The sequence below is a fragment of the Lampetra fluviatilis genome, chromosome 67, assembly GCF_964198595.1.
Source record: "Lampetra fluviatilis chromosome 67, kcLamFluv1.1, whole genome shotgun sequence".
Lineage (NCBI taxonomy): Eukaryota > Metazoa > Chordata > Hyperoartia > Petromyzontiformes > Petromyzontidae > Lampetra > Lampetra fluviatilis.
This window is the reverse complement of record NC_136341.1, coordinates 3,970,761-3,982,936: the sequence shown is the minus strand read 5'-3', so window position 1 is coordinate 3,982,936 and position 12,176 is coordinate 3,970,761. Positions and strand designations below refer to the sequence as shown.

The following is a 12,176-nucleotide window of genomic DNA, read 5'->3' as shown; positions in this document are numbered from 1 at the left end:
CTCAATCAAAAGTCCGTGATCGGTCAGCCAAGCAAATATTAAGATGGCCGTGTGGACGTGTAGCTCAATCAAAAGTCCGTGATCGGTCAGCCCACCAAATATTAAGATGGCCGTGTGGACGTGTAGCTCAATCAAAAGTCCGTGATCGGTCAGCCCACCAAATATTAAGATGGCCGTGTGGACGTGTAGCTCAATCAAAAGTCCGTGATCCGTCAGCCCACCAAATATTAAGATGGCCGTGTGGACGTGTAGCTCAATCAAAAGTCCGTGATCGGTCAGCCCACCAAATATTAAGATGGCCGTGTGGACGTGTAGCTCAATCAAAAGTCCGTGATCGGTCAGCCCACCAAATATTAAGATGGCCGTGTGGACGTGTAGCTCAATCAAAAGTCCGTGATCGGTCAGCCCACCAAATATTAAGATGGCCGTGTGGACGTGTAACTCAATCAAAAGTCCGCGATCGGTCAGCCCACCAAATATTAAGATGGCCGTGTGGACGTGTGGCTCAATCAAAAGTCCGCGATCGGTCAGCCCACCAAATATTAAGATGGCCGTGTGGACGTGTAGCTCAATCAAAAGTCCGCGATCGGTCAGCCCACCAAATATCAAGATGGCCGTGTGGACGTGTAGCTCAATCAAAAGTCTGTGATCGATCAGCCAACCAAATATTAAGATGGCCGTGTGGACGTGCAGCTCAATCAATAATAATCCGCGATCGATTGACCCCCAATAAGCAAGATGGCCGTGCGGACGTGTAGCTCGGTCAAAAGTCCGTGATCGTTCGACCCCCAACAAGCAAGATGGCCGTGCGGACGTGTAGCTCGGTCAAAAGTCCGTGATCGTTCGACCCCCCAACAAGCAAGATGGCCGTGCGGACGTGTAGCTCGGTCAAAAGTCCGTGATCGTTCGACCCCCAACAAGCAAGATGGCCGTGCGGACGTGTAGCTCGGTCAAAAGTCCGTGATCGTTCGACCCCCAACAAGCAAGATGGCCGTGTGGACGTGTAGCTCGGTCAAAAGTCCGTGATCGTTCGACCCCCAACAAGCAAGATGGCCGTGTGGACGTGCAGCCGAGGCGGGGCGAGGTGATCGAACCGGCGCAGTCTCCGCGGTCCGGGTGCGCGTCCGGGTAGTGGGCGCACAGGCGGACGAGCAGCAGCGCGTAGTGAGGCGGCCGCTGCAGGGCCTTCGCGAGGAGGCCGCCGGCCGACGAAAGGCGCAGCGGCGGCCGCGGCGGAGAGGCGTGGGGGGGGGCTTGGGGGGTCTCGCTCGGGGGGCGCCCCCCCCAACCCCGGGAGGGGGGCGGCAGCAGCAGCAGCTCCCCCTGCAGAGACTCCAGAGAGAGCAGCAGGGGGAGCTGGGCCTGGGGGGGGGTGGGGGGGAGAGGACGGGGGGGGGGATCAAGAGGTGGAGTGTCTCTGTGTGGGTGAGTGATGAGTGGTGAGTGTGGGTGGGTGGTGAGCGTGGGTGGGTGGTGAGTGGTGAGTGTGGGTGGGTGGTGAGCATGGGTGGGTGGTGAGCGTGGGTGGGTGGTGCGCGTGGGTGAGTGGTGAGTGTGGGTGGGTGGTGAGTGTGGGTGGGTGGTGAGCATGGGTGGGTGGTGAGCGTGAGTGAGTTGTGAGTGTGGTGAGTGGTGAGCATGGGTGAGTGGTGAGCATGGGTGGGTGGTGAGCGTGGGTGAGTGGTGCGCGTGGGTGAGTGGTGAGTGGTGAGTGGGTGGTGAGTGTGGGTAGGTGGTGAGCGTGGGTGGGTGGTGAGCGTGAGTGAGTTGTGAGTGTGGTGAGTGGTGAGCATGGGTGAGTGGTGAGCATGGGTGGGTGGTGAGCGTGGGTGAGTGGTGCGCGTGGGTGAGTGGTGAGTGGTGAGTGTGGGTGGGTGGTGAGTATGGGTGGGTGGTGAGCGTGGATGGGTGGGGAGCGTGGGTGAGTGGTGAGCATGGGTGAGTGGTGCGCGTGGGTGGGTGGTGAGCGTGGGTGAGTGGTGCGCGTGGGTGAGTGGTGAGCATGGGTGGGTGGTGAGTGTGGGTGGGTGGTGAGCGTGGGTGAGTGGTGAGTGTGGTGAGTGGTGAGCATGGGTGGGTGGTGAGCGTGGATGGGTGGGGAGCGTGGGTGAGTGGTGAGTGTGAGTGAAGAGGTGGAGTGATGCCGATGCAATGATGCTGACGATGATGACGATGCTGTGGATGATGCTGCTTATGATGACGATGATGACGATGCTGTGGATGATGCTGCTTATGATGACGATGATGACGATGATGATGACGATGCTGTTGTTGATGATGCGGACGATGACGCAGCTGATCATGACGATGCCGCTGACGATGTTGATGATGGCGATGCTGCTGATGATGCTGCTGATGACGATGTTGATGTTGATGATGACGATGTTGATGATGATGTTGATGATGACGATGTTCACCTTCAGGGTTTGAATGAAGTGCACGAGGATGTCTCCAATTTTTTGGAAGTCGCCTTTGAGGTGGGCATTGGACCTCCCTTCCCTGGGGAAAAGACAAAGATCCCCCGTGTAGCCTCAACAGACTGCTGGGGCAAGTGCTGTTAGTAGCGAGTAGCAGCAGCACCTGTGAAGGTAGACACAGACAAAGATCCCCCGTGTAGCCTCTACAGACTGCTGGGACAAGTGCTGTTAGTAGCGAGTAGCAGCAGCACCTGTGAAGGCCGCACACTGCATCGGGTGCTCATTTAAGGCCGAGTCGACTTAGGGGAAACCCGGTAGTGGCTCAGATACCGCGCGTCGCCAATGCTGGGCGTGGCTGGGACTGGAGGAATCCGATGAGCTATGAAGCTCTTTGCCACAGGAGTCCGGTAGTTCACAGATCCCCGGGTGGTGGAGGAGGAGAGGAAGAGGAGAGGGGGAGGAGGGGGGGAGGGGGGGAGGGGGGATGAGGGGGGAGGGGCAGGAGGGGGGGGGAGGGGGGATGAGGGGGGAGGGGCAGGAGGGAGGGGGGAGGGGGTAGGAGGAGGGAGGAGGAGGGAGGAGGGGGAGGGAGGAGGGAGGATGAGGAGAGGGGGAAGGGGGGGGAGAGGGGGAAGGGGGGGGAAGGGGGGGGAGGGGGAAGGGGGGGGGAGGGGGGGAAGGGGGGGGAAGGAGGGGGTAGGTGGGGGGGTGGGGGAGGGGAGGGGGGGCGGGGGGGTAGGAGGAGGAGGGGGGAGGGGGCAGGAAGAGGGGGGGAGGGGGCAGTAGGAGGAGGAGGGACAGGTGGACAGGGAGAGAGAGAGAGAGAGACACACAAGTGTAGTGACATAGAATGGTCACTGCTGTGTCGGCCTGTACGAGGGCTGGGGGCCCCAAGGGGGTGCCTGGGGGGTCACGTGCTGGAGGGATCGGGACCTTCCCAGAGGTGGGGGAAGTGAGGCGTGTCCTGGGAAGGGAGGCGTGGCCTGGAGAGAGCCAGCCACGCCAAAGCAGATATAAGCGTGGTGTGAACGCAGAGCGGGGCTGTTGTACTGTACTCCGAAGTGAAGACATCATCGGTCGTCAAGTCCCGAGTCGTCGTCCTGGGCCAGGCAGGCCGTTGCCTGCCTGGCCCAGTCTGTGTCGCGTTCCAGAGTGTTAGTGAGTTGAGGAAGGTGGTCACCACCTCATGTACAGCGTTATATTATTTACCGTTTAATAAATAGTGTTGCCTCCAAGCTGCGTGTGTGTGCACCTAATTCGGTCCTACTACACAAGGATGGCGGAGTGGACTGGTGGCCCCAGGGTGCTCCCCCCGTCCCTACCAGAGCGCCATCCGCTGCTCCACGCGGCGCAGGAAGTCCGTGTGGAGCAGCTGCAGAGAAGCGATGGCGGGCAGCAGCAGCGGCGGCGGTGCCGGCAGCAGCTGGGCAGCAGCAAGAGCAGCACTCGCTCCACTCCCCATCACTCCACCTCCACCTCCTCCACCTCCTCCACCCAGACACTGCACAGAAAACACAGAGACAAACCTCCTTCCCCACAGTCACCGGTCACCTCTCTCCTCTCGCGTCTCCTCCTGCCTGGCTGGCTGGCTGGCTGCCTGGCTGGCTGCCTGGCTGGCTGGCTGGCTGCCTGGCTGGCTGCCTGGCTGCTTGGCAGCGCCACGGAGATCCTTGTGTCAAGGTCCAAGCCCTGGGTCTGGGTGTCTCTCTCTAGGGGTTCACAATGGCCGTGTCATAGCCACTGAGAACCTGGGGTCAAGGTTCAAGCCCTGGGTCTGGGTGTCTCTCTCTCTCTGGGGGTTCACGATGGCCGTGTCATAGCCACTGAGAACCTGGGTTCAAGGTTCAAGCCCTGGGTCTTGGTGTCTCTCTCTGGGGGTTCACGATGGCCGTGTCATAGCCGCTGAGTTGCTGGGGTCAAGGTTCAAGCCCTGGGTGTCTCTCTCTGCGGGTTCACGATGGCCGTGTCATAGCCACTGAGTTGCTGGGGTCAAGGTTCAAGCCCTGGGTGTCTCTCTCTGGGGGTTCACGATGGCCGTGTCATAGCCACTGAGTTGCTGGGGTCAAGGTTCAAGCCCTGGGTGTCTCTCTCTGGGGGTTCACGATGGCCGTGTCATAGCCACTGAGTTGCTGGGGTCAAGGTTCAAGCCCTGGGTGTCTCTCTCTGGGGGTTCACGATGGCCGTGTCATAGCCACTGAGTTGCTGGGGTCAAGGTTCAAGCCCTGGGTGTCTCTCTCTGGGGGTTCACGATGGCCGTGTCATAGCCACTGAGCTGCTGGGGTCAAGGTTCAAGCCCTGGGTGTCTCTCTCTGCGGGTTCACGATGGCCGTGTCATAGCCACTGAGTTGCTGGGGTCAAGGTTCAAGCCCTGGGTGTCTCTCTCTGGGGGTTCACGATGGCCGTGTCATAGCCACTGAGTTGCTGGGGTCAAGGTTCAAGCCCTGGGTGTCTCTCTCTGGGGGTTCACGATGGCCGTGTCATAGCCACTGAGTTGCTGGGGTCAAGGTTCAAGCCCTGGGTGTCTCTCTCTGGGGGTTCACGATGGCCGTGTCATAGCCACTGAGTTGCTGGGGTCAAGGTTCAAGCCCTGGGTGTCTCTCTCTGGGGGTTCACGATGGCCGTGTCATAGCCACTGAGTTGCTGGGGTCAAGGTTCAAGCCCTGGGTGTCTCTCTCTGGGGGTTCACGATGGCCGTGTCATAGCCACTGAGTTGCTGGGGTCAAGGTTCAAGCCCTGGGTGTCTCTCTCTGGGGGTTCACGATGGCCGTGTCATAGCCACTGAGTTGCTGGGGTCAAGGTTCAAGCCCTGGGTGTCTCTCTCTGGGGGTTCACGATGGCCGTGTCATAGCCACTGAGTTGCTGGGGTCAAGGTTCAAGCCCTGGGTCTCTCTCTCTGGGGGTTCACGATGGCCGTGTCATAGCCACTGAGTTGCTGGGGTCAAGATTCAAGCCCTGGGTGTCTCTCTCTGGGGGTTCACGATGGCCGTGTCATAGCCACTGAGTTGCTGGGGTCAAGGTTCACGCCCTGGGTGTCTCTCTCTGGGGGTTCACGATGGCCGGGTCATAGCCACTGAGTTGCTGGGGTCAAGGTTCAAGCCCTGGGTGTCTCTCTCTGGGGGTTCACGATGGCCGTGTCATAGCCACTGAGTTGCTGGGGTCAAGGTTCAAGCCCTGGGTCTCTCTCTCTCTGGGGGTTCACGATGGCCGTGTCATAGCCACCGAGAGCCTGGGGTCAAGGTTCAAGCCCTGGGTGTCTCTCTCTGGGGGTTCACGATGGCCGTGTCATAGCCACCGAGAGCCTGGGGTCAAGGTTCAAGCCCTGGGTGTCTCTCTCTGGGGGTTCACGATGGCCGTGTCATAGCCACCGAGAGCCTGGGGTCAAGGTTCAAGCCCTGGGTGTCTCTCTCTGGGGGTTCACGATGGCCGTGTCATAGCCACTGAGTTGCTGGGGTCAAGGTTCAAGCCCTGGGTGTCTCTCTCTGGGGGTTCACGATGGCCGTGTCATAGCCACTGAGTTGCTGGGGTCAAGGTTCAAGCCCTGGGTGTCTCTCTCTGGGGGTTCACGATGGCCGTGTCATAGCCACCGAGTTGCTGGGGTCAAGGTTCAAGCCCTGGGTGTCTCTCTCTGCGGGTTCACGATGGCCGTGTCATAGCCACTGAGTTGCTGGGGTCAAGGTTCAAGCCCTGGGTGTCTCTCTCTGGGGGTTCACGATGGCCGTGTCATAGCCACTGAGTTGCTGGGGTCAAGGTTCAAGCCCTGGGTGTCTCTCTCTGGGGGTTCACGATGGCCGTGTCATAGCCACTGAGTTGCTGGGGTCAAGGTTCAAGCCCTGGGTCTCTCTCTCTGGGGGTTCACGATGGCCGTGTCATAGCCACTGAGTTGCTGGGGTCAAGATTCAAGCCCTGGGTGTCTCTCTCTGGGGGTTCACGATGGCCGTGTCATAGCCACTGAGTTGCTGGGGTCAAGGTTCACGCCCTGGGTGTATCTCTCTGGGGGTTCACGATGGCCGGGTCATAGCCACTGAGTTGCTGGGGTCAAGGTTCAAGCCCTGGGTGTCTCTCTCTGGGGGTTCACGATGGCCGTGTCATAGCCACTGAGTTGCTGGGGTCAAGGTTCAAGCCCTGGGTCTCTCTCTCTCTGGGGGTTCACGATGGCCGTGTCATAGCCACCGAGAGCCTGGGGTCAAGGTTCAAGCCCTGGGTGTCTCTCTCTGGGGGTTCACGATGGCCGTGTCATAGCCACCGAGAGCCTGGGGTCAAGGTTCAAGCCCTGGGTGTCTCTCTCTGGGGGTTCACGATGGCCGTGTCATAGCCACCGAGAGCCTGGGGTCAAGGTTCAAGCCCTGGGTGTCTCTCTCTGGGGGTTCACGATGGCCGTGTCATAGCCACTGAGTTGCTGGGGTCAAGGTTCAAGCCCTGGGTGTCTCTCTCTGGGGGTTCACGATGGCCGTGTCATAGCCACTGAGTTGCTGGGGTCAAGGTTCAAGCCCTGGGTGTCTCTCTCTGGGGGTTCACGATGGCCGTGTCATAGCCACCGAGTTGCTGGGGTCAAGGTTCAAGCCCTGGGTGTCTCTCTCTGCGGGTTCACGATGGCCGTGTCATAGCCACTGAGTTGCTGGGGTCAAGGTTCAAGCCCTGGGTGTCTCTCTCTGGGGGTTCACGATGGCCGTGTCATAGCCACTGAGTTGCTGGGGTCAAGGTTCAAGCCCTGGGTGTCTCTCTCTGGGGGTTCACGATGGCCGTGTCATAGCCACTGAGTTGCTGGGGTCAAGGTTCAAGCCCTGGGTGTCTCTCTCTGGGGGTTCACGATGGCCGTGTCATAGCCACTGAGTTGCTGGGGTCAAGGTTCAAGCCCTGGGTGTCTCTCTCTGGGGGTTTACGATGGCCGTGTCATAGCCACTGAGTTGCTGGGGTCAAGGTTCAAGCCCTGGGTGTCTCTCTCTGGGGGTTCACGATGGCCGTGTCATAGCCACTGAGTTGCTGGGGTCAAGGTTCAAGCCCTGGGTGTCTCTCTCTGGGGGTTCACGATGGGCGTGTCATAGCCACTGAGTTGCTGGGGTCAAGGTTCAAGCCCTGGGTGTCTCTCTCTGGGGGTTCACGATGGCCGTGTCATAGCCACTGAGTTGCTGGGGTTAAGGTTCAAGCCCTGGGTGTCTCTCTCTGGGGGTTCACGATGGCCGTGTCATAGCCACCGAGTTGCTGGGGTCAAGGTTCAAGCCCTGGGTGTCTCTCTCTGGGGGTTCACGATGGCCGTGTCATAGCCACTGAGTTGCTGGGGTCAAGGTTCAAGCCCTGGGTGTCTCTCTCTGGGGGTTCACGATGGCCGTGTCATAGCCACCGAGAGCCTGGGGTCAAGGTTCAAGCCCTGGGTGTCTCTCTCTGGGGGTTCACGATGGCCGTGTCATAGCCACTGAGTTGCTGGGGTCAAGGTTCAAGCCCTGGGTGTCTCTCTCTGGGGGTTCACGATGGCCGTGTCATAGCCACTGAGTTGCTGGGGTCAAGGTTCAAGCCCTGGGTGTCTCTCTCTGGGGGTTCACGATGGCCGTGTCATAGCCACTGAGTTGCTGGGGTCAAGGTTCAAGCCCTGGGTGTCTCTCTCTGGGGGTTCACGATGGCCGTGTCATAGCCACTGAGTTGCTGGGGTCAAGGTTCAAGCCCTGGGTGTCTCTCTCTGGGGGTTCACGATGGCCGTGTCATAGCCACTGAGTTGCTGGGGTCAAGGTTCAAGCCCTGGGTGTCTCTCTCTAGGGGTTCACGATGGCCGGGTCATAGCCACTGAGTTGCTGGGGTCAAGGTTCAAGCCCTGGGTGTCTCTCTCTGGGGGTTCACGATGGCCGTGTCGGAGTTACCGAGACGCAGGGGGGAGGGGGTTGACCTCTGACCGTGACGAGGGCGGCCAGGTCCCGCAGGTAGGTCCGCTCCGTCGCCAGAAGCTCCTTGGTGATGAAGTAGGCCCGGTCTGCCGGCACACGCTGCGCAAGACAACAAAGGCAAAGATCCCCCGTGTAGCCTCGACAGACTGTAGGGGCAAGTGGTGTTAGTAGCGAGTAGCAGCAGCACCTATGAAGGTAGACACAGACAAAGATGTCAGTGACGATGACAGTGACGATGATGATGTTAGTGATGATGATGTTAGTGATGATGATGTTAGTGATGATGTTTGTGATGATGATGTTTGTGATGATGATGTTAGTGACGATGACAGTGATGATGATGTTAGTGATGATGATGTTAGTGATGATGTTAGTGATGATGATGTTAGTGATGATGTTAGTGATGATGTTTGTGATGATGATGTTAGTGATGATGATGTTAGTGATGATGTTAGTGATGATGATGTTAGTGATGATGTTAGTGATGATGTTTGTGATGATGATGTTAGTGATGATGATGTTAGTGATGATGTTAGTGATGATGATGTTAGTGATGATGTTTGTGATGATGATGTTAGTGACGATGACAGTGATGATGATGTTAGTGATGATGATGTTAGTGATGATGTTTGTGATGATGATGTTAGTGATGATGTTTGTGATGATGATGTTAGTGATGATGATGTTCGTGATGATGATGTTAGTGACGATGTTTGTGATGATGATGTTAGTGATGATGTTAGTGATGATGTTAGTGATGATGATGTTAGTGATGATGATGTTAGTGATGATGATGTTAGTGATGATGTTAGTGATGTTGATGTTAGTGATGATGATGTTAGTGATGATGATGTTAGTGATGATGATGTTAGTGATGATGATGTTAGTGATGATGTTAGTGATGATGATGTTAGTGATGATGATGTTAGTGATGATGTTAGTGATGATGATGTTAGTGACGATGACAGTGATGATGATGTTAGTGATGATGATGTTAGTGATGATGATGTTAGTGATGATGTTTGTGATGATGTTAGTGATGATGATGTTAGTGATGATGATGTTAGTGATGATGATGTTAGTGATGATGATGTTAGTGACGATGATGTTAGTGACGATGACAGTGATGATGATGTTTGTGATGATGATGTTAGTGATGATGTTTGTGATGATGATGTTTGTGATGATGATGTTAGTGATGATGATGTTAGTGACGATGACAGTGATGATGATGTTAGTGATGATGATGTTAGTGATGATGTTTGTGATGATGATGTTAGTGACGATGACAGTGACGATGATGTTAGTGATGATGATGTTAGTGATGATGATGTTAGTGATGATGTTTGTGATGATGATGTTAGTGACGATGACAGTGACGATGATGTTTGTGATGATGATGTTAGTGATGATGATGTTAGTGATGATGATGTTAGTGATGATGATGTTAGTGATGATGTGAGTGACGATGACAGTGATGTTGATGTTTGTGATGTTGATGTTTGTGATGACGCTGCTGTTCGTGGTGGTAGTGACGCTGTTAGTGATGATGATGTTAGTGATGATGATGTTAGTGATGATGATGTTAGTGATGATGATGTTAGTGATGATGATGTTAGTGATGATGATGTTAGTGATGATGATGATAGTGATGATGATGTTAGTGATGATGATGTTAGTGATGATGTTAGTGATGATGATGTTAGTGATGATGATGTTAGTGATGATGATGTTAGTGATGATGATGTTAGTGATGATGATGTTAGTGATGATGTTAGTGATGATGATGTTAGTGATGATGATGTTAGTGATGATGATGTTAGTGATGATGATGTTAGTGATGATGATGTTAGTGATGATGATGTTAGTGATGATGATGATAGTGATGATGATGTTAGTGATGATGATGTTAGTGATGATGATGTCAGTGACGATGATGTTAGTGATGATGATGATAGTGATGATGATGTTAGTGATGATGATGTTAGTGATGATGATGTTAGTGATGATGATGTCAGTGACGATGATGTTAGTGATGATGATGATAGTGATGATGATGTTAGTGATGATGATGTTAGTGATGATGATGTTAGTGATGATGATGTCAGTGACGATGATGTTAGTGATGATGATGATAGTGATGATGATGTTAGTGATGATGATGTTAGTGATGATGATGTTAGTGATGATGATGTCAGTGACGATGATGTTAGTGATGATGATGATAGTGATGATGATGTTAGTGATGATGATGTTAGTGATGATGATGTTAGTGATGATGATGTCAGTGACGATGATGTTAGTGATGATTGTGATGTAAGTGATGTTTGTGATGTAAGTGATGTTTGTGATGTAAGTGATGTTTGTGATGATAGTGATGATGATGTTAGTGATGATGATGATCATAGTGATGATGATGTTAGTGATGATGATGTGAGTGACGATGACAGTGATGATGATGTTAGTGATGCTGTTAGTGACGGTGATGTTAGTGATGATGATGTTAGTGACGATGACAGTGATGATGATGTTAGTGACGATGACAGTGATGATGTTTGTGATGATGATGTTTGTGATGACGCTGCTGTTCGTGGTGGTAGTGACGCTGACCATCATCGCCCACCCACCTTGCGATGCCCCCCACCACCTCCAACGGCGGGGGCTCCTCCGGCGTCTTCGTCCGTGCGGGAGCTGCAGCCGCTCACGTCGCTGAGGCACGGCGAGAGCGACGGGGGGGGGGACGACGACGCGGAGACGTCGTCCCCACGCCCCGGGGACGCGGCGGAGACACGCGGCGGAGACACGGCCACCGGCCAGCGACCCGCTGAGAGACAGGGAGAGAGACAGGGAGACAGGGAGAGAGACACGGAGAGAGACAGGGAGAGAGAGGGAGAGAGACAGGGAGACAGGGAGAGAGACACGGAGAGACACGGAGAGACACGGAGGGGGACAGGGACAGGAGATGGGAGGGGGACGGGAGGGGGACAGGAGACAGGAGGGAGACACGGAGAAAGACACGGAGACAGAAGGGGGACAGGAGGGGGACAGGAGGGGGGCGGGAGGGGGAGGGGAGGGGAGTGGGAGAAGAGGACGGGAGGGGAGGGACGCGTCTCCGTGTGTGGGGATGGCGTGGAGAGTTCGGGTTGAGTTGGGAACCAGGGCCCAGATTAACGTCAACACTATCACCACCACCACCATCATCACCACCACCACCATCATCACCACCACCACCATCATCACCACCACCATCATCACCACCCACCATCATCATCACCACCATCATCATCACCACCACCATCATCACCACCACCACCATCATCACCACCACCATCATCACCACCACCATCATCATCATCACCACCATCATCATCACCACCGCCATCATCATCACCACCACCACCATCATCACCATCACCGCCATCATCACCACCACTGCCATCATCATCACCACCACCATCATCATCACCACCACCACCACCATCATCACCACCACCATCATCACCACCACCACCATCATCACCACCACCACCATCATCACCACCACCATCATCACCACCACCATCATCATCACCACCATCATCATCATCACCACCACCATCATCACCACCACCATCATCACCATCACCGCCATCGTCACCACCACCACCATCATCACCACCACCACCATCATCACCACCACCACCATCATCACCACCACCATCATCACCACCCACCATCATCATCACCACCATCATCATCACCACCACCACCATCATCACCACCACCACCATCATCACCACCACCACCATCATCACCACCACCATCATCACCACCACCATCATCATCACCACCATCATCATCACCACCGCCATCATCATCACCACCACCACCATCATCACCATCACCG

General features: G+C 55.2%; 2 protein-coding genes across 2 annotated transcripts in view; both read right to left on the bottom strand.

The window, feature by feature from the left end:
• The window catches only part of LOC144952371 (uncharacterized), a 217,961-nt gene that overhangs the window by 84,715 nt on the left and 121,070 nt on the right, over positions 1-12,176 (bottom strand). The gene's annotated exons all lie outside the window — the stretch shown is intronic.
• LOC144952373 (FERM, ARHGEF and pleckstrin domain-containing protein 1-like) overlaps positions 1-12,176 on the bottom strand; it is a 57,331-nt gene that overhangs the window by 19,099 nt on the left and 26,056 nt on the right. The window contains exons 12-16 of the mRNA XM_078882763.1: positions 10,918-11,114; positions 8,300-8,389; positions 3,740-3,918; positions 2,418-2,499; positions 1,095-1,362 (exon numbers count right to left, since the gene is read on the bottom strand). Coding sequence (XP_078738889.1) covers positions 1,095-1,362; positions 2,418-2,499; positions 3,740-3,918; positions 8,300-8,389; positions 10,918-11,114 — 816 coding nt within the window. The remainder of the gene's footprint in view (positions 1-1,094; positions 1,363-2,417; positions 2,500-3,739; positions 3,919-8,299; positions 8,390-10,917; positions 11,115-12,176) is intronic.